The sequence below is a fragment of the Ovis aries genome, chromosome 17, assembly GCF_016772045.2.
Source record: "Ovis aries strain OAR_USU_Benz2616 breed Rambouillet chromosome 17, ARS-UI_Ramb_v3.0, whole genome shotgun sequence".
In the NCBI taxonomy this organism is placed as follows: domain Eukaryota; kingdom Metazoa; phylum Chordata; class Mammalia; order Artiodactyla; family Bovidae; genus Ovis; species Ovis aries.
This window is the reverse complement of record NC_056070.1, coordinates 70,189,794-70,212,240: the sequence shown is the minus strand read 5'-3', so window position 1 is coordinate 70,212,240 and position 22,447 is coordinate 70,189,794. Positions and strand designations below refer to the sequence as shown.

At 50.7% G+C, this 22,447-nt stretch overlaps 1 protein-coding gene across 1 annotated transcript in view; it reads right to left on the bottom strand.

Annotated features, from left to right (window-relative positions):
• Nucleotides 1–22,447, bottom strand: part of SFI1 (SFI1 centrin binding protein) — a 77,606-nt gene that overhangs the window by 6,821 nt on the left and 48,338 nt on the right. The window contains 12 exon segments of the mRNA XM_042234079.2: nucleotides 2,641–2,737; nucleotides 3,835–3,937; nucleotides 4,618–4,694; nucleotides 5,057–5,152; nucleotides 5,640–5,715; nucleotides 6,405–6,583; nucleotides 6,898–6,979; nucleotides 11,606–11,736; nucleotides 16,416–16,482; nucleotides 17,699–17,796; nucleotides 20,108–20,200; nucleotides 22,044–22,114. Coding sequence (XP_042090013.1) covers nucleotides 2,641–2,737; nucleotides 3,835–3,937; nucleotides 4,618–4,694; nucleotides 5,057–5,152; nucleotides 5,640–5,715; nucleotides 6,405–6,583; nucleotides 6,898–6,979; nucleotides 11,606–11,736; nucleotides 16,416–16,482; nucleotides 17,699–17,796; nucleotides 20,108–20,200; nucleotides 22,044–22,114 — 1,170 coding nt within the window.

Genomic DNA, 22,447 nt, shown 5'->3' with positions numbered 1-22,447 from the left:
GTGTGAAGATGCACTGGGACGCACGGTTTACGCCTCCCACAGCCACATCCACCCCAGAAGCTGAGCTAACGGTGTGTGGAGCAACCGATGTCTGGAGTGGGGTGCGCCCTTAACCCAGTGACGACTGGTCTCCTAAGAAGAGACACAGGTACACAGACACGTGTGATGACGTGAGGAATGATACGGCCGGAGTGACCTCATGTCTACAGCCTGCGGTGCAGCAAGGGTGGCCGGGAGCCGCCAGAAGCCAGCTGAGGCAGGGGAGAGGACCCCCCCTGACCACCACCACAAAGCCTTCGGAGGGAGCACGGCCCTGCCAGCACCTTGAGCTTAATCCTCACAGGCCTCTCTTCAGCTTCCACACTTTTGCCAAGAGAACGTACTGGTCACAACAAACACCCGCTTCCAACAACACAAGAGACGGCTCCACGTGGGCCTCACCAGATGGTCAACACCGAAATCAGACTGATTATATTCTTTGCAGTCAAAGATGGAGAAGCTCCATACAGTCAGCAAGAACAGGCCAGGAGCTGACTGTGGCTCAGATCATGAACTAACTCCTTATTGCCAAGTTCAGACTTAAATTGAAGAAAAGTAGGAAAAAGCACTAGACCATTCGGGTCTGACCTAAATCAAACCCCTTACAATTATACAGTGGAAGTGAGAAATAGATTCAAGGGATCAGACCTGACAGACAGTGCCTGAAGAACTATGGACAGAGGTTCGTAACACTGTACAGGAGACAGGGATCAAGAAGGCAAAATGGCTGTCCAAGGAGGCCTCACAAATAGCTGAGAAAAGAAGAGAAGCAGAAGGCAAAGGAGAAAAGGAAAGACATAAGCATCTGAATGCAGAGTTCCAAAGAACAGCAAGGAGAGAGAAAGCCTTCCTCAGTGATCAAGGCAAAGAAATAGAGGAAAACAACAGAATGGGAAAGACTAGAGATCTCTTCAAGAAAATTAGAGATACCAAGGGAACATTTCATGCAAAGACAGGCTCAATAAAGGACAGAAATGGCATGGACCTAACAGAAGCAGAAGATATTAAGGTGGAAAGAATACACAGAAGAACTACACCAAAAAAATGACCCAGATAACCACGATGGTGTGATCACTCATCTAGAAGCAGACATCCTGGAATGTGAAGTCAAGCGGGCCTTAGGAAGCATCACTAGGAACAAAGCTAGTGGAGGTGACAGAATTCCAGCTGAGTTATTTCAAATCCTAAAGGATGATGCTGTGAAAGTGCTGCACTCAATATGCCAGCAAATTTAGAAAACTCAGCAGTGGCCACAGGACTGGAAAAGGTCAGTTTTCATTCCAATCCCAAAGAAGGACAATGCCAAAGAATGCTCAAACTACTGCACAATTGCACTCATCTCACACGCTAGCAAAGTGATGCTCAAAATTCTCCAAGCCAGGCTTCAGCAATACGTGAACTGAGAACTTCCAGATGTTCAAGCTGGATTTAGAAAAGGCAGAGAAACGAGAGATCAAATTGCCAACATCCGCTGGATCATAGAAAAAGCAAGAGAATTCCAGAAAAACACCTACTTCTGCTTCACTGACTCTGCTAAAACCTTTTATTGTGCGGATCACAACAAACTGTGGAAAACTCGTTAAAGAGACAGGAATACCAGATCACCTTACCTGCCTTCTGTGAAACCTGTTTGCAGGCCAAGAAGCAACAGTTAGAACCAGACATGGAACAATGGACTGGTTCAAAATTGGGAAAGGAGTACATTAAGACTGTATATTGTCACCTGCTTTTTAACTTATATGCAGAGTACATGATAAGAAATGCCAGGCTGGATGAAGCACAAGCTGGAATCAAGATTGCCAGGAGAAATATCAACTTCACATATGCAGATGACACCACTCTTATGGCAGAAACCCAAGAGGAACTAAAGAGACTCTTGATGAAGGTGAAAGAAGAGAGTGAAAAAACTGGCTTAAAACTCAATATTCAAAAAAAGATCATGGTATCCACGACCATCATTTCATGGCAAATAGATGGGGAAACAGTGGAAAACAGTGACAGACTTTATTTTCTTGGCCTCCAAAATCACTGCGGATGGTGATTGCAGCCATGAAATTAAAAGACGCTTGCTCCTTGGAAGAAAAGCTACAACACACCTAGACCATGTGTTAAAAAGTAGAGACATCACTTTGCCAACAAAGGTCCGTCTAGTCAAAGCTATGGTTTTTCCAGGAGTCATGTATGGATGTGAAGAGTTTGACCATAAGGAAGGCTGAGCACCAAAGAATTGATGCTTTTGAACTGTGGTGTTGGAAAAGACTCTTGAGAGCCCCTTGGAATGCAGAGATCAAACCAGTCACTCCTAAAGGAAATCAACCCTGAATATTCATCGGAAGGACTGATGCTGAAACTAAAGCTTTAATACTTTGGTCACCTGTTGAAAAGAGCCAACTTATCAGAAAAGGCTGGGAAAGATTGAAGGCAGGAAAAGGGGACGACAGAGAATAAGATGGTTGGATGGCCTCAACGACTCAATGACCATGAGTTTGAGCAAGCTCTGGGAGACAGTGAAGGACAGGGAAGCCTGGCGTGCTGCGGTCCACGGGGTGACAAAAGAGTCAGACATGACTGAACAACCACCATCTAGCGGGCCCCACTTACCTCTCCGCAGCACCAGCTGGGCCTCCCTGACAGCCCCATCCGCCTGCTCTCGGAAATACACCTGCACAGATGCTGCCTCTCGCCACTCAAGCAGGACCTGAGGGGCAGAAGCACGAGAGTGTGGCCACGGCACGTCCCCACTTCCTGGGGTCACCCCGGCTCTGCGGGTGGCTCCCCATGGAGTGAACGGCATTCATGTGGGCTCCAGGAAGTGCCCGCCGTCGATACAGACCCAGGCCACCATGCCCAGGCCCCTCGCAAGAAGCCCTGTATCCCAGGCGATGGGCCCAGAGGAGCTGAACTTCACACAGTGCCGTGCAGACGTCAAGTCTCACTCGGGCTCTCATCCTATTCGTTAAGTGGAAGCTTCATGTCACGTACGCTTTCATACGTGAGGCAGACGCGAAATCACAGAAACAGGACAGAGGGTGCCTGCCGTCTGCTCCCCACACAGTCATGAACTCCACTCCCCAGAGGCCTCCTCCCTTCCGAGCCCCGACCGTCCTTCCAGAGCAGGGCGCTCACGCCGGCCTGTGAACCTCCCTGAGAGCAGACCGGACACTGACCACGTGGAACTGCTGTTCGTCCACGGAGGCCCCAGAGCTGCCAGGACCAGCCCCGGGCTCCCAGCAAACTGCCGCCTTCTGAAACGCCCCCGAGTCAAGGACCACCTCCATCACGGTATGTGCGTCCTGTCACATGATGTGACTTGTTCCCATAGCCATGTACCCCCCCGCCCGTGGAGCCAGGGCACAGCAATTCCTGCCAACCGTGACCAATGACCTCACATTCCCGGATGCTCTACGGAAAGCCCCCGAGGCCATGAATCCCAGAAGGCCGAAGAGCAGCAGGGGTCAGGGAGGCCTCCCCGCTGTACATCCATGCTGATACGAGGAGACGGAGGTGTGGTGTCCCAAGGGAAAGTTCCACGTGTGTGGGAAACCCTGGTTCTAGGGAGAGCTGGTTCACAGTCAGTATACGCCCTGCCTCTGTTTTATGGATGTTAGTTCAGAATTCAGGAAAAGGAGTGAGTAAACAAGCCCGCCTGCCGGCCCAGCTGTGTGTGTGCAGAAGGGCGCTGTCTCTTGCTCTGCGATCCTCGTTCCGTTCACGCCTCTGGAGGCACTTCCAGGCCGCCCCTCACAGGAACACGGCCCCAGCCCCCCAGGCGACCAGCTGGCCCCCAGGGCTCACCTTGGAGCACAGAGTCCTTCTGTAGTGAGCTGCCGCCCGGGACGTCTTTTTCGTTTCGTCCGCTTGGGCCACAGTGTTCTCTCTCCAGCGATGTAACACACGCCTGTGGGCACACGTGGGGACAGGGTGACCTGGGGGTGGATGGTGCAAGGCTCTTCTGCTCGGTCGTGAACTGAGGTCTCCCCACACCCAAGCGTGTCTGTCGCACGGACGATTCACGTTGACTGCACACCCCGCACACGGCTGAACGGTGCCGTGGGTGCACCACAGGCACCACAGCCTTGTGCATTGAGGCACCACGGGGAACACAGGGCTGCAACCCAGTGACAGCGACAGAGGCGCTGCACCTGCAGTGAGAGAGGTGCAGGCGGGAGGAAGGAGGAGGCAGCCTGCAACAGCAGGTGCTGAACAGACCGAGGCGGGGAGGAAAACAGCGGAGCCGAGGGCCGCGAGGTGCAGACACTCCCAGAGGCTACAGCGAGGCCTAGAGCAGGGGGTGGGGGAGGGCGCCTCCCGCAGGTCTGAACGGGGCAGAGAAAGGTGCTCAGATGAACAAGACACGCGGGAGATGGCGCAGGTGCCTCCCCGAGGCCCTGCTCAGCACACAGCGCGGGTTCAAGACACATGAGGCCCCAGTGAACAGCACCAGTGTTGGAAACACCGAAGCCTCGCTCTCAGCAGCAGGGGCATGACTGCCAGACCCTGGTCGGAGTCCTCCCAACCTGCCGGGATCTGCAGCCTGCTCCCTGGTCCCTGGACTGTGCCGGGGACGCGCGGACTTACCTCAGCAGTCGCCTCTTGTGCCGGCTCTCCCTGGCAGCCGCCTCTTGCAGCACGCTCCGCACCTGGCTCTGATACACCTGCAGGCGAGCAGGAGACTGGAGGACCCGGGCCGCAGCGCTTCCTGCCCTGGGGCAGCCGCAGGGGTGCAGGGCCTGTGCCACCCAGAGCAGGCAGCACAGAGGGCGGGGGGAGGCCAGGAGCCCACCCAGCAACAGGGAGAGGACCAGCTATGCTCACCTGGTGAGTCCAGCCCCCAGCCCCCCGGGGAAGGACGGGGAACTAGCTCAGGGGTGTAAGACCCACTGGCCAGGGCACTTGCTCTGAGTCTTATGGAATTACTACCTCGGGAGGGGTGAGAGAAAAAAGGAAGGGGAACAAAGCCTCCAGAATCGCCCTTCCTGCCAGCCGAGGAGGTCTGGGGGACCGCGGCATCGCGTACCCCCCAGGTCTGCAGCGCCCTGTGCAGCAAGCTGTGCTGGTGGTGTAGGTCGGCTCGCGCCAGCTTCTGCCACTCGGCACTGCGCAGGGCCCGGCGCTGCGGAGAGGAGAGAGCCGGCCGCCGCAGGCCCAGGGCTGAGCGGGGCTCAGCCGTGCCTCGGTTTCACTCTTAGCTTGGGGGAGCTCGAGTAAAGTGGTTATTAACCCCAAGCCCAGCATCCTCCTCTGTAAACAAGCAGTTCTTAGAAGGCTGTGAGGATGACATGGGGCAAACGCCTCCTGTGGGTCAGTGCGAACATTTTCACCCTGAAGAGGACGTCTGTGAACCGTCAGACCAAGAACTTTAGACTCAGAGTGTCCAGGAGGGACAGCCTGGCACCTAACACAATGGGGACCTATGAGCCAGTCATCTCACAAGACCAGCTGGGCACTCACCCCACCTGCCACCCGGCCTCCCGTGCACACTCAGGGGAAGGCGGTTTCTGCGGGACCATGGAGGAGACCGTGTGTTCGCCCTGACTCACCCCAACGAGGCTCCACCCACCCACAGCCCCAGGCAGGCGGTGTCCATGCCAAGGCCTCACCTCCCGCCACCTGGTCCAAGCCCAGCGCAGAAGCCACGCCACATGGAATCGTGCAGCCCGCACACTGCCCATCCTCCTGCAGGGAGACAGCTGGCGCTCAGCCCAGACCCTGCAAAGGCCCTCTCGAGGGGCACCCCTCTGCAGCTGGGACCCTGCCCAGGGGGTCTTAAACATGCAGGAATCAAGACCCTTTGGGAACAGCTGCCAAAGGATTTGGGCGTTCCACTCAGAACAGCACTCGTGCAGCCCAATTTTTGTGGACAAATTCACAGGGCTCTGTGTTCATGTGGGAACAGGTAACCGAGGAGGAGGTTCAGCGTGGCCAGAGTTCAAGAGGTGAGAGACCCTTGAAGCACAAAGCGGATCAAGAGAGAACCCAGGGCAGGACGACGCCTGCAGGGCACACGGGGTTGTCAGCCCTGGTCCCTGACTACGGGCTGTGGTGAAACCACCACAGCCTGCCCCAGCCACGGGTGTTTCAAGTGGCCCCAATCAGTGAGCAGGGTGGAGCTGACGGGCAGGACCTCAGGTCCACAGGCCCTGCTGACCAGCCAAGGTCCTGAGCCCAGAGATCCACGAGCGCCCCAGGAGCCTCTCACTGCAGCCCCGGCTTTGCTTAGACTGTCTCAAGCTGAATTTCTGAATCCAGGCTGACATGACCACCCCCCACCCTCTACCCGCAGACGCTCAGAGCTAACAGTCTGCCACTACAGTCAAAGCTGCCCCGAGCCAGGAAGGGTTTCCGAGGCACGAGTGGCCACTCACTCTGTTCTGAGCCCTCGGGCGCCCTCCCTCCAGACGCAGAAGGCCCTCCTGAGCCGCCCGAGGTGGTGGTGGGCACAGGCCAGGGCATGCTGCTGCTGCTCCAGGCGGTGTGCCGCTGCCTGCTGGCGCCACGTGGACCACGACTGCTGCAGAAGGTGCCGCTCTGCGTGGAGCACGGCCTGCGGCAGGAGAGATTGGAAGGGTCACAGAGGCGATGGTGCGGAAGCCAGGAAAAGTCCAGGCCACGAAGATGACCAAGGCAGAAGAGCTGGAGGTGCAGGAGCTGGGCAGGCCCAGAAACCATCTGCAGAGCCCACTGACAGACAAGGAAACAGATGCCAGGCCCTGCCCTGGCCTTGCGAATCCTGGCTGCAGGTGGGTCGCCCTGCAGCACGGGTCCGGGTCCAGCAGCATCCTCATGGGCAAGGCGCCAGGTGCAGAGACCTGAAGCAGGCCCGGGGCATCCCGGCACCTCCCCAGGGGCACCACTCACCATCCTCTCTGCCAAGCGGTGTTCTTGATGCTGAGACGTCTTCTGACACCAGATGGCAAACACCTGCTTCTCTAACATCTCCCTGAAAGAATCCAAGTGAATAACAGTAGAGCACTAACTCCACAAGAATGAGAAGTTCCAAATGACTGGGTTTTTTCTCTTATATTAAGAGCCAAATAAGCCCAGGTAGGGAGCAAGGAAAGCAGACAAAAGCCAAACCCCTCAAATGACCCAACACATTCCACACTTTAAGGAAGAGACGTCACTTTGCTGACAAAGCTCTGATCAGTCAAGGCTGTGGGCTTCCCTGACAGCTCAGTTGGTAAAGACTCTGGTTCAATTCCTGGGTTGGGAAGATCCTCTGGAGAAGGTAGGCTACCCACTCCAGTATTCTTGCGCTTCCCTGGTGGCTCAGCTGGTAAAGAATCTGCCTGCATATGGAAGACCCGGGTTCAATCTCTGGGTTGGGATGATCCCCCGGAGAAGGGAAAAGCTACCCACTCCAGTATTCTGGTCTGGAGAATTCCATGGACTGTCAGCCCATGGGGTCATAAATAGTCGGACACGGCTGAGCGACTTTCATGGTTTTTCCAGGAGTCATGTAAGGATGTGAGAGCTTGACCATAAAGAAGGCTGAGTGCATCACCAACTCAATGGACATGAGTTTGAGCAAACTCCAGGAGATAGTGAAGGACAGCAAAGCCTGAGGTGCTACAGTCCATGGGGTAACAAAGAGTTGGACATGCCTTAGCGAATAAACAACAATAAGGCTTTAAAGAAATGCTGTACATCATTAGTCATCAAGAAAACGAAACAGCTCTCCACATACCCACCGAAACGGCGAAGCTGAAGACTTCAAGAACAAACATTGGGGCTTCCCTGGCAGTCCAGTGGCTGAGAATCTGCCTTGCAATGCCAGGGACACAAGTTCAAGCCCTGACTTCAGAAGATCCCACATGCCGTGGAGCAACTAAGCCCACGTGCCGCAGCTAGTGAGCCTGTGCTTTAGAGCCCCTCAGCCCCGGCTACCGAAGCCCGCGTGCCCCTGAGCCTGTGCTCAGCAGCAGAAGCCCCTGCAATGAGAAGCCCTCACACCTTAACTGGAGAGCAGCCTCCCCTCGCCACAAGCAGAGAAAAGCCCGCAAAGCAGCGAAGACCCAGCACAACTAAAGCTAAAGAAAGAAACATTTTAACTTTGGTGCGGATGCTGGAGCAACCAGAACCCTCAGGTTTTCTGGTGTGAGCAGAAAATGATATAGCCACCTACAAGATTAAGCAGACGCCCACCCTCTGACCCAGAAGTCTACTTCAAGGTATTAGGGTTAGGGTTAGAAGAGAAGTGAAACATACCCCACTAAAACAAAACGTGCACCGCAGCCTTAGGCACGATGGCCGCAAACTGGAAAACAACTCCCATGTTAACTCAGATCGAAACGGTGTCTGAGATACATACAACTGAGTAGGACTCAGCAAGTTAAAAACAGCTATAGATACATGCAATAACCTGGCTCAACCTCAAAAACAGTAGGCTGAACTTTAAAAGACTCGAAGACACCATAGAGCAGGTACTACATGGTCCCACTGTGCAAAGTCCAAAAGCACGCAAAAACGAACCCAGAATGGCAGAACGCAGAACAGGGATGACTTATGGGGGCAGGAACTGGTGGAAAACGGCAGGAAGGAACTCTCTGGGATGATGGAAGCATTCTGTATCTCAGCTGGGGTGCTAGTTATCCTGGGACACAATTTGTAAAAATTCCATCTACTTTCTTAACATCTATACCTTTTACTGTATGTAAATTTCACCTCAATTTAAAAAAAAAAGGCAAACGGTACTGCCTCATTCTCAGTATATTTCACTGGCTGGTTAATAAATTATTATTTTTAGCCATAATTCATGAGATTCTACCATGAATTCAGTTTATATTCCTGAAATATTTTTTTAAAGTATCCCAAGAATTATGGAAAGATAGAACATATGCTTCTTTTTTTTTTTTGGAACTTTGACTTGCTAAACTCAAAACCAAACATGGACATCAATTTACCTGAAGAGCCACAAAGCAGTTCCAGGGGATGGATTATCCTTCTCAATGGTCATGGCAACCCTGTAGGATATGATCAATTCATTTCCATTTTACATTTGAGGAAACTGGGGCTCAGAGAGACTGAGTGACTTGCCCAGAGTCGCAGAGCTGCCGAGCGTGGAGTGTGGGTCTGAACTCAACCAGGCCTGTCGGCTTCTAAGCCAGGTTCTCAATCACTCTGCGTTCTTGTGACCTAGGAAGGCAGGAACCTAAAAAACTAAGCTGTCTAAGAAGATCCAGCTAAACCAAAAGAAGTAATGTCTAATCTTTTTCGCCAGCCTTCAAGCCTTCATCTGACTCCCTGCCTTGATTCGCCCTCCACACTTTTGTCTCAAGTGATGGTTCTAAACTCGCCCAAGGCGGATGCCAACCACATCTCTTTTAGGAGCTCCTCTGGGCTGCTTTGAAGGTGCCCTTGATTGCTGGTCTCACGACATCCCAAAATACAAACAAGCAAGCAACAGAACCAGCTCACTTGTAAAGGAAACGTGTGTTGTAGGTAGTGAAGCCATTTGTTGAATGCCTCTTACATTAGATCTCAGCACAGAAACTAAGGCAAAGCCCCTCTCTGCAGCAGAGGGGGCAGAGATAAGTGCCAGCCCATGCCAGCCTCTTTGCTTCATGGCCGCCCACTAAAAGCACCTCCTTGAACTTAGTGTACAGAGCCCAGGGTTCGGGCTGACCCTCTCACATCAGCATTTGGCATCCTCCAAAGCCAAGTGCACGTCAGCTTCTCCCAGTGCTGGTCCCTCCCCGTCTGCCCTAAGTGACGCACTGTCCTCAGGGCAACATCCAAAACTGTCACTACTTCCATGCACCTGCTCAAACACCTGTCCGCGATCTACCTGCAGGATCAGGCAGCCCCTCAGTCTGGCCCTCCTCGTCCCACCATCCACTCCCCACCACCCGCAAAGCAAGCCTCCCCAGGGCACACCCCTCAGCACCAGCTCTGAGCCCTGGAAGAACCTGTGTTGACACTCTGAGGACACAGATGGTCTGTTCTTTAGGACTGTTCTCCAACTGTCCCTTGAGTATCAGTCTCTCCTTCTCACCAAGATTTAAAGTTCATACCAAGTCACAGGGCTTCAAAATCACTGCAGATGGTGACTGCAGCCATGAAATTAAAAGACACTTACTCCTTGGAAGGAAAGTTGTGACCAACCTAGACAGCATACTAAAAAGCAGAGACATTACTTTGCCAACAAAGGTCCGTCTGGTCAAGGCTATGGTTTTTCCAGTAGTCATGTATGGAAGTGAGAGTTGGACTACAAACAAAGCTGAGCGCCGAAGAATTGATGCTTTTGAACTGCGGTGTTGGAGAAGACTCTTGAGAGTCCCTTGGACTGAAAGGAGATCCAACCAGTCTATCCTAAAGGAGATCAGCCCTGGGGGTTCATTGGAAGGTCTGATGTTGAAGCCAAACTCCAATACTTTGGCCACCTGATGCGAAGAGCTGATTCATTTGAAAAGACCCTGATGCTGGGAAAGATTGAGGGCAGGAGGAGAAGGGGATGACAGAGGATGAGATGGTTAGATGGCATCACCGACTCAATGGACATGGGTTTGGGTAGACTCTGGGAGTTGGTGATGGACAGGAGGCCTGGCATGCTGCAGTCCACGGGGTCGTAAAGAGTCGGACACGACTGAGTGACTGGACTGAACCAAGTCATAAAAAGACCTTCCTCCTGATCCAGCAGCAAGTACTTGGACTTTGGAATCAGGGAGATCTGAATGTAAACACTGGCTGTGGTTACACGGGTGAGTCATTTATCACTTTGAACCTGTTCCCTCCGGGCTGCTGTGAGAAGGAAATTATTAGTGAAGACGATGTCGTCACAGGCAAATGGGCTTCTGCGGTTTCCACTCTCCCCTCCCGCCACACCTACACCCCTGTGGCCGACAGTTAGTCATTAACGACCTCTACACTGTCTTGCACTAACAGGCGGTGCAAACCTGCTCTCAGCAAGTCTGCCCCCCACCAGAGCTAAAACGATGGAGTTCTGCCCATCCTAACTTTGTTGACAATATTTTCAAGGCTTCAAAAAGTCAGGCTGAGGAACTTCCCTGGTGGCCTAGGAGTTAAGAAACCGCCTTCCAATGTGAGGGACACAGGTCCCCGGTTGGGGTTGACAAAGGTCCCAGGTTGATCCCTGGTTGGGGAACTAAGATCCCACATGCCACGGGGCAACCAAGCTCACACTTACCACAACTAAAGAAGCACCCCAATGAAGACCCCATCCATCAAGAGGGAAAAAAAAAAGGTCTAGCAGAAGAGGAGCCAAGCATTTCAGGGAAATCACGCTCAAGAAAGCCGGCCAAGGTGATGCGACGTCCAACCACACCCTGATCCGGGAAGCTAATGGGCAGCTTTAAAGCAGCTCACTGCGGCTCGTGATGGGGGAAGGACGTAAAACCACGGCAATTCTCAAAGCACTTGTACACAGATGGGCAAATGTTTCCCCAGGGGAAACACGGGCAGATGAGCTCAGTGAGCCCACAGTTGAAAATCCAGGAAGAACCTGGGCTGAGGGCACCAGCAGGCTGAGATATGAAACAAAGGGCTGCATGGGCAGCAGACCCGGACAGACACGGGGCTGGGTGCGGAGAGGAGCCGCGTGGGGTACCTGCGAAAGCTCGCTGCCCGGGCCTCGAGGGCTCGCTGCTGCTGGCGCCACCGCCAGAGTCTCCTCCACGCCTGGAAGGCTGCAGGCAGGGCTCTCTGCTGGAAGTGGCAGTCTGCTCTGGCCTGCAACAGCTGAGGGGAAAACCGTGAATGACCATTTGTACTATACATTAAAAACGAAAAAAGTCTTTCCAGGTCCCATTCTCAAGGGGAGGACTGCTTCCAATACAAACACCTTTTAAAATGAAAAGCATTACTTTTCATTTCTGCCAACGTGACAGGTGAAAAATGAAATGATAGGTAAAAAACTTTCCCTTTCATTAAAAGTGAATTAAGTGTCTCTCCCTACATTTGACCCCGTGTGTGTGTGTATGTATTTATCTGGCGTTATTCCCTATGGCCCAAGTGTTCGTCCTCACTGCCCAGTTTACTGTCAGCATCTGACTCAGTGACATATATGGGTTTCTTGAACCTTAAATTTATTAGTCCTCTGTCATGTGTGTGATCAATTTTTGTTTCCACCTGTGTCTTTTGATTTTATAATACTTTTTTGAAAAACAGAGTCTTTAAATTTTTATGTAATTATAAAAGGCTACTTAATCTACCATAGGACCAGTAAAACCTACCATATGACCCGGAAACCCCACTACTGGGCACATACCCTGAGAAAACTGTAATGAAAAAGGACCCGTGTACCCAGTGTTCACAGCAGCACTGTTGACAACAGCCAGGACACGGAAGCAACCGAAATGTCCATCAACAGATGAATGGAAAAAGAAGTTGCGGTATATATATCAGAATAAAGATAGATGTACATATCTCAGAATATTACTCAGCCAGAAAGAAGGATGAATGTGAGTCAGTTCTAGTGAGGGGGATGAACCTAGAGCCTGTTACAGAGTACAGGAAATCAGAAAAACAAACATAGCATACATATGCATATATATGGAATCTAAAAAAAAACGATGCTATCTGCAGGGAAGGACTGGAGATACAGATGTGGAGAATGGGCCTATGGACACAGTGGGGGAGGGAGCGAGTGGGAGAATGGGGAAGTGGCTTCAGCATATAGACACTACCAGGTGTCAGACAGACAGCTGGTGAGAAGCTGCTATGTAGCACCGGGAGCCCCGTCTGGCCCTCTGTGATGACCTAGAGGGATGCGATTGGGGAGAGGGAGGGGGGATGTATATGTGATTATGGCTGATTTGCACTCCTGTATGGCAGAAGCCAACACAAGTTAAAATTAAAACACATGTATATTTAAATTAAAAATAAGGAAAAAAAAAAGGCTACTACTGTTCTGTCCAGTTTTAAGCTGGCTTAAACTTCAGAACATTCAGAAAACTAAGATCATGGCATCTGATCCCGACACTCCATGGCAAAGAGATGGAGAAAAAAATGGGAAGAGTGTCAGACTTTATTTTCCTGGGCTCCAAAATCACTGAGGATGGTGACAGCAGCCACGAAATTAAAAGACACTTGCTCCTTGGAAGGAAACTTTTGATAAACCTAGACAGAGTATTAAAAAGCAGAAATATCACTTTGCTGACACAGGTCCATCTAGTCAAAGCTATGGTTTTTCCAGTAGTCATGTACAGATCTGAGAGTTGGACCATAAGGAAGGCTGAGCGCCAAAGAACTGATGCTTTTGAATTGTGGTGCTGGAGAAGACTCTTGAGAGTCCCTTAGACAGCAAAGAGATCAAACCAGTCAATCCTAAAGGAAATCAACCCCCAATATTCATTGGAAGGACTGATGCTGAAGCTTCAATATTTGGACCACCTGATGCGAAGAGCTGACTCACTGGAAAAGACCCCGATGCTGGGAACGATTGAGGGCAGGAGAAGAGGGGGACAGAGGGTGAGATGGTTGGATGGCATCACTGACTCAATGGACATGAGTTTGGGCAAACTCCAGGAAGCAGTGAAGGACAAGGAAGCCTGGTGTGCTGCAGCCTACGGGGTCCCAAAGAGTTGGACACGCCTGAACGACTGAACAAAAACAACTGCTATTCTATGGCTCCATCAGTAGGAAGACGTGCCACTGACAAAACGATACGTACGCCTCCATGGTGCAAAAGCTTTGGGCGGGGGGAAGCATACACATGCATGGCAGGTTCAAGATAGGGCTGGCTGCAGGGAACTCCCTGCCAGTCCAGTGCCTCGGGCTTTCACCACTGCGGGGCACGGGTCCTACCTCTGGTTGGGGAACTAAAACCCCCATGCCTCGGCCAGAAACAGTAACAACAAATAGAGCCAAAAAACAAGACTGCAAACTCTTTGACCTTCCTTTCCTTGAATCTGGGTGGACAGTGACTACTTTGACCAACGGTGAAAGTGACACTACGTGGCCTCTAAGGCTAGGTCGTAAAGGGCCACACAGCTCCTGTCCTGCTTGTGGGAACACTCCGGGAGCCCTGAGCTGCAACACAGGAAGTCTGCTCCCCAGGGGCCGCCATGCTGAAAGGAAGCCCGAGCCTCTGGGGAAGGCCGCGGGCAGGCTCTCTAGTTAACGGTCCCAGTGGAGCCCTGTCTTTGAGTCATTCCAGCCCCAGAACCAGATGACTGAGTGAGGAAACTAAGCTGAACGGCTCCAACCTCCTGCCACTAGAATCAGACCAGCAGAGGCCCCAGCAGCACGGAGCAGAGACCAGTCAGCCTTGCCATGTCCTCTCTCAGGTTTTGACACACAGAATCCTTAAAACATAATAAAGTGGTGGTTGTTTTAATCCACTGAGTTTGGGATGATTTTTTTCTCCAGAGCAATAGAAAATTTCACAGCATGCCTATGTGTGTGTTTGTGACACACTCCTACTCACACAGAAGAAAAAAAATATCAGGTTTACTCACCAAATGTCATCTTAGAGGCAGGATTATGGGTGTTTTTTTTTCTTTTTTTATGTCTTTGTACACTTCTCAAATTTTCTGTTATGTCTACCTATTGCTTAGGGGCATTTTCCAGTATAAACAAGAGTAGTAGCAATAATATAACAAATCCCCACAGACTTCTCACCCAGCTTCAACAACAAGCAAACGTTCTTGCCATTCTTTGTAATATCACTTCTTAAATAGAAGGAAATGAGTAACACATTAATTTTTATCTTTCCTTAAAATAAAAGGCACTGATGTGTTCCTGGATATCTGAACCAAGCAATACTACTCAGATTGTTAGCTACAGGTTTTTTTAAAACACAACAGCTGAGCAGGGCTCTTACTATTTTTCAAACCATCCACTGTGTGGGCTGTGCTGGAGGCCTGAGAGATAAGGACTCGACCCTTGACCTTCTTCCAGTGCTGGGCCCCAGGGTCGAGCGGATCCCTTTTTTTCAGGGAGAAATTCAATGAGACCCTTTGCTTCTTTTCCACCTTGAATAAACATAACCTTTCAACTCAGGGGCTCATGTTCTTTTTCTAAAAGGGCTCTTTCTTCAAACGCTGTTGTGCTTGCATTAAATAACCTTGAGAGACCAGGTGGCAATGTCCTTTCCAAAACAGCCACATAATCCAAAGGGATGTCAAAGAATGCACCAATTCTAAGCCTTTTCCAGGTGTGGAAGGTAAAGGTGACCCAGAATCGACCCACGCCCTGGTCAGTCCCAAACATCAAGGCACTGGGGTGGTTTCTGGGGTAAAGTCTGAAGCAGTCACCAGCAGCTGATGTTTGTTCGCCCGTGTCCCTCGCTCGTCCAAACACGGTCAGGGCCTGCCCTCAGCCAACAGTTCAGGAGATGAATGGAGCAGGGCAGGCTCTGTGCTCAAGGAGCCTAGAGCCTGGTGGGGTAGACGGGGTGGGGGCAGCCAATGCCAGGTGATGAGAAGGCCGCATGTGGGATGGGGGCAGGGGCCAGGGCTAACACCTGAGCTAAAAGGGCAGTGGTCAGACTGGGAAACAGGAGCAGGCAGAGAACACCCAGGAAGGACTGGCGGCTGGACTGTGCACAGCTGGGAAGGGCAGAGCGGACACAGGGACAGGGAGAAGAGCTGACGGGACCAGCCCCCAAGGGAGTCAGTATGATGTCCAAACCAAGCAGCCAGCCAGACTCCTTAGATCCACGAGTCAGACTCGAGCAGCAGACAGATGAGGAGGCGGAGAGGGCAGCAGCGAAATCACTATGAGGAGCCTGGTTCGTGTCCCCGCCCGTTTTCACTAGGGGAAGGCCAAGCAAAGAGCTGAGCAGCCCATGTCCTACTGTGAGGCCCTGCAGACATCACCAACTGAACACTTACTCCCCTGAGCCTGATGAGGCCTGGAAACCTACCTTTCTCAGTTCAGCGATCAGCCATTGTTAGAGCCCCCCAGGGGCTGAACTGCAAGCCTTATGAGAGTAGGAACCCTCTGTGCTTTGTATCATAGCTGCATTCTCACGGCCTGGCTTGGTCTCAGGCACAGCAGCTGTTCAGTCAGTCTTTCTCCACCTGCCTCCTCCCACCACTGCGGGCACCTGTGTCTCACGTGGTTTAGCTCTGGGATATGGGACTCAGGCTCTCCACCTTCCCCGACATCTCCCGAAGGTCCCACGGGATGAAGGGCTGGCTGAGGACAGTCAAGACGTGAACAGAATGGCTTGCATGCTCATCGCCTTCAGAGAGCAGCTGTGCTGTCAAAGCACAAGGAGGCAGGGATGGGAGTCACGCAGACCGTGACACCCCTGGAGGGCCTGGGGCAGGACCTCGAGCTTTCCACAGCGCCCTTGCCTCCAAACCAGAACACCAGGCCCCCTGACACAGGCCTTCCCCAAGAATCTCTCCAACGCCAGCCGATCCAAGAGCGTGAGCCAGCAGAGCCCGCTGAGCTGAGGAACTCCGTACCTGCTGGGATCGCCTCTTCTGGGTGGACTGCGACCACAACTGGAAGCACTTACGAAGCAACATCATTCTGAAACGAAACACGCCACCAAGGGAATCACCTCCCACTTCCAGGTGTCTAAACTTTTGTTTCACTTTAAGGAAGGTGAATCTGGGCACAGGCACTTCTTGAGCAGTGCCGGAGCCCTCAGGGGTTTCATTCTAGGAGACAAGGAAATAATCTGATTTTTGACATGAAATCCACCAACCCCTGATTTTGGACTGTGGTCCGACCCCCAAAATTTAACAGCTTTCTTGTAAACCTAATTGGACCACCAAGGACAGTGGACTTGGAATTAGGTAATATGTATGAAATCCCCCAAATATGCTGAACTTTCCGGTTTTATGGCCAAACTCTGGGGTCTTTTAGGACCACGTTGGTCTGTGACATGCCTTCACAGTAATACTGAAATTGAGAACCACACTCAGCTTTGTAAAACAGGACTTGTGATAGTGTTATACCCTGGCAGCTCCAATCTGAGTCGGCTAAATACTGGGATTCTGACTCATTAAAAAGTGCTCCAAAATTGGACCCATAGCTATGCAAATTAAGTTATACTCTTGGGGGAGGGTTTATTGAACATGTCTTGCAGCAAGAAAGTGAATAAAAAGTAATGAAAAAATATTTTAGACAAGGGGATTCCCTGGCAATCCAGTGGTTAGGGGTCCACACTGTCACTGCTGAGGACCCTGGGTCAATCCCTGGTGGGGGAATTAAAAATTCCACAAGCCAGGAGTGGTGGTCAAAAAAAAAAAAAAAAGTGAACAGCGGTTCCCTCTGAAGAATAAGACTAAGCCGTTGAAGGAAGGCGTCCAGGCAGTCTTTTTTTTCGCTTTCTACTTCTTTTCTATACATTCTGAGTTTCCCCTGTGGACATGTGGTGCTTTTACTTACTTACTTTAACTGAATGTTTAACTGAGGACACGCTTCACAACCTCCAAGACCAAGCCACAAACACCCAGCTGCCTGGGATGTCTCTGTAACACTACTGATGCCTGAATTCCAAGACAGAACGCCACTGACGCCTGAGACCCGAGGCACTGGTGGCCGAGCACCAGCTCAAGCGCTCCTCATCCCACCCCCCGCCTCGTCAGCCCAACGGAAGAGGCGGGCGCAGGAACCACTGGTCCATGGCAGGGCCTTTCCGAACCTGCACAGTAACGTGGGGAAGGGCGAGTGATGACTCCTACAGACCAGCAAGCAAGTCACAGCAGGCCCCTGGGGAGCCTGCAGGCCACATCCCTACCTGCTGTGGTCCCAGGCAGCACGCAGGAAGGGCAGCTGCTCTCTTTCCTCCCTCTGCTCGAGCCGCGACTGCCAGAGGTTCCAGACCCTGTGCAGCAGCTGAAGTGAAACAAGAAGGAAATGGAAGTTCATTAACACAAAACGATCTCTCCTGACCCTGCTGCTGCTAAGTCACTTCAGTCGTGTCCGACTCTGTGCGACCCCAGAGACGGCAGCCCACCAGGCTCCCCCGTCCCTGGGATTCTCCAGGCAAGAACACTGGAATGGGTTGCCATTTCCTTCTCCAATGCATGAAAAGTGGAAAGTGAAAGTGAAGTCGCTCAGTCGTGTCCGACTCTTTGCGACCCCATGGACTGCAGCCCACCAGGCTCCTCCGTCCATGGGATTCTCCAGGCAAGAGCACTGGAGTGGGGTACCATGGCCTTCTCCACTCTCCTGACCCAGTAGGCAGCAAATTGGTAACTCCAGAAGACGCAGGAATTACCTCAATTTGGAACACCCGACATGTAACAGACTTGAAAAATAATTACGGCCAAACTATATGGAACTATTCTGGGTCAACATAAAAAACAAACAGCTGGATCTATCAGATCTGTGGAAATCAAAATGAAGAAGCTGTTCCTAATCAGGGCCTCATGGAGGCCAGCACCATTTTAGAAACTAAAATTGATCTTATCACATATTACTACTTATGAATCTTTTGTGACCCCACGGACTGCAGCCCACCATGCTCATCTGTCCATGGGATTTCCTAGGGAAGAATACTGGAGTGGGTTGCCATTTCTTACTCCAGGAGATCTTCCCAACGCAGGGACTGAACCTGGGTCTCTTGCATCTCCTGCATTAGCAGGTAGATTCTTTACCCTGGTGAAGGAAGCTCACTGTCTACGAAGTAGTCTTGCCAAAAAACATTTAACTTCAATCTAGTCAAGCCCTTAGATCTAATTTTCAGTTCATAAGAGCTACATAGGAAAAAGGGAAATCAAATGACATCAAAAGTACACAGAAAAATGGAGAATAGGAAGACTGTACAAAAAACTGGTCTTCCTTTTCAAAAAGTCAATGTCATTAAAAATACATACGTTATGCTAAGTGAAATGAGCCAGTCACAAAAGGGCAAAGTTCTATAAATATGAGGTACCCGGAACAGGCAAATTCACAGAGACAAGAAGGAAAGCAGTGGTTGCCAGGGGCTGGGGGAGGGGGAGGAGACTGGGGTTTATTGTTTTGGTTCTGCAGGATGAAAGGATTCTGGAGATGGACGATAGCTGCACAGTGACGCTAATGTCCTTAATGCCCCTGAACTGTACACTTAATTGTCCAGATGATAAATTCTGTGTGTTTTACCACAATTAAAAAATAAACATGTTAAACAAAAGAAATGGAGGGTGGGAGAAGCTTATTGATTTACTAGAGTCTTAAGAGACATAACCCAATGTAGTAAGTCATCAATTTTTAATTGAATCCTGGCTTGTAAAAAAAACAACTATAAACACATTTGGGTCGGGGCAACTGAATTTGAATATGTGCTTGGTATTGGTTAATACTGGGCTTCTCAGGTGGCGCTAGTGGTAAAGAATTCTGCTGATGCAAGAGATACAGGTTCGATCCCTGGGTTGGGAAGATCCCCTGCAGTTAAGAAATGGCAACCCACTCCAGTATTCTTGCCTGGAAAACCCCATGGACAGAGGAGCCTGGCAGGCTACAGTCCAAGGGGTTGCAAAGAGCTGGACACGACTGAGTGAGCACACACTGGTCAATATTAGAGCATTGTATTCGTTTTGTTAGGGATGATAATGATACTGTGGTTACAGAGCAAAGTGTTCTCATTTGGGGGCAATGCAGACAGAAATGTTTAGATGTAAAGTGTCACAACATCTGTAATTTACTTTGAAATGACTCAGGAAAAAAAAAGCAACTGTTAACAATTGCTGAACTTAAATGGTAAACTGAGGTTTGTTATACTGTTTTTAATATTTTTTCTGTACATTTGAATACTTTCACAATTAGAAAACCCCCTTCTACGCCCAGAAGCACAACTGACAAATGAAGGTAGAATGCTAGTTACCCTCAGGAGAATTAACCACTGAAGACGACACGCACGGTGCAAGCAGTACCAAAGTCCCTGGAATGCAGGACTTAAGAGTATATTCCCCAGGTCCAGGCTGAATCCACAGTGCTTGGCCTCCGATTCAACTACCATTTTTTTTTTTTAAGCAAACAGATTTAAAAAATGGCATCACATAAGAGAAAAACAAGAGTTTCTCTATCCTGTGGTACAGATCACTGAAGAATATGGACCTGAAGGTTTTGGAGTCTCAAGATCTGAACAAACCTCTAAGCACAAAGGTTAAAAAAAAGAGGGAAAGAAGGGCCATCAGAAGTGTCTTGGTACAGAAGAGGGCCTCACCATGACATCATGCTGTTGGTGAGCAAGATTCCTTCTTATCCGCTGAAGACGGGCATGGGTCACGTTGTCTTTCAGGGCTTTAAAGCAAAAATGCTGTGAAAAGAATGGACACAGTCAACAGTGTGCCTGTAACAGTAAGCTTGATGCCGGAGAAGGTGGTGAAAAGCTCAGCCACGGCTGTTCACAGATGCTCCCAGGTCCCAAACAGTGTTTCTCTGCTTTGAGAGTCCATTGGGAGTCTGATGCAAGCCAGCCCACACAGTGGGCACTTTAATAAACGCTCCCTGTTGCCCAAAGGTACTGCACACACAAGAACAAATCACCCTCACCTCTGACCAGGAGAAGTCCCTGTGACTCACACAGAAACATCAGACAAAGGTCAAAATATAACCACTGCCTCTCAGAAAAGAGACAGACTTTCAGCTTATGGTGGGTTTACTTTTTTTTTTTTTTTACCATGTGGGGTCAACGTGTACACATGGTTCAGTTGCTAAGTCATGTTCGACTCTTTGTGACCCCGTGACTGCAGCACACCAGGCTTCCCTGTTCTTCACTATCTCCCGCAGTTTGCTAAACTCATGTCTACTGAGTCACTGATGCCATCCAAACATCTCGTCCTCTATCGCCCCCTTCTCCTGCCTTCAATCTTTCCCAGCATCAGGGTCTTTTCCAGTGAATTAGTTCTTCGCATCACGTGGCTAAAGTATTCAAGCTTCAGCATTAGTCCTTCTAATGAATACTGAGGGTTGATTTCCTTTAGGATAGACTGGTTTGATCTCCCTGCAGCCCAAGGAACTCTCAAGAGTCTTCTCCAGCACCACAGTTCGAAACCATCAATTCTTAGGCGCTCAGCCTTCTTTATGGTCCAACTGTCGTACCTGTACGTGACTACTGGAAAAACCATAGGTCTGCCTAGATGGACCTTGGCAGGCAAATTGATGTCTCTATTTTTTAATATGCTATCTTGGATTGTCAGCTTTTCTTAATATGCTATCTCTTTTCTTTAATATGTTATCTCAGTTGAAGATTTTCTTTAAGGAGTAAGTGACTTTTAATTTCATGGCAGCAGTCACCAGCCACAGCGATTTTAGAGCTCCCCCAAATAAAGTCTGTCACTGTTTCCATTGTTTCCTCATCTGTTTGCCACGAAGTGATAGGATCAGATGCCACAACATTCGTGTTCTGAATGCTGAGTTTTAAGCCCGATTTTTCACCCTCTTCTTCCACCTTCATCAAAAGGCTCTTTAGCTCCTCTTCACTTTCCGTCAGTAGGGTGGTATCGCCTGTGTGTCTGCAGTTGTTGCTACTCCTCTTGGCAATCTTGTATATTTACGCACCTGCAAACGCAGCTGTGCAGAGTAGAACAGAAGGAAAAGAAGTAATCTTTGGTGACTGAGGTGGGGGGACGGGGCAAGACATGCTGGCCTGGCTCCAGCTCCGTCCAAAACGCTTCATGGGTGACTAAGCAGAGCCCATGCTCCACAGGCTGACTTCAGTTTTCTGAGACTGAGAAGAAGCACCTAGGGGTTTTCACAGAGTGATCTGTGGGCCCCCAAAGGCTCCTGACAGTGTCTGGAGGCCACCTCGTGTGGTGAGGGTGGGGGAGAGCAGCCGGCAAAATGGACACTATTCCCAGACCTGGCTTCGTCCACCACACCTCAACTTGGATTGCTTTTCAAGACTAGGCCTCCACCATTTAAAGAGGGGCCTGAAGTGTGGATATCCCAGGACTAGATCGCTTCTAAGGCTCCCCTGCAGCTCCCAGCACTTCTGACCCCACAACATCGCCGTCTCTGATCCAAAATTAAAATCAGGACATGACAATGAAGGGGGCTTCCATGACGAATGGCAACCACACAACCAGATGCACTTAACGAGCATGACGTGGGTTGGGCCCCCCAAGGAGGGATGCCCGAGCATGGCTGCGTGCCCTTACCAGCAGGCCGCGCCTGTGGTGTTCTCCCGCCGCCTTCCACCGCTCAGCTTCCTCCGTGCACAGCAGCGTGTCTGCCCGAGTCAAGGCTTCTCATCTCGACATGGCCCCGCCCCAGCCCGGTGCAACCCCAGTGACCCGTCCCAAGGGTCCTGGCTGCAGGTGACAATGGGCGAGCCAGGAGGGCTAGTGTCCACCTCATCTCGCCTGATGACCCAGGGAAGAGAGGATTGAGGGGAACCATCATGTGAGTTATTTATCTGCCTTTTTCCCCTCTGATGCCTGCTCCATGAGGGGAAAAAATAGTTGAGATAAACTGCTACCAGTCAGAGTAAACATTTCAAAATCTCAGCAGAACCTGAGACTCCCGCACTCTCTGTTTTGGCAGCACAATCCGGTCAGATGTC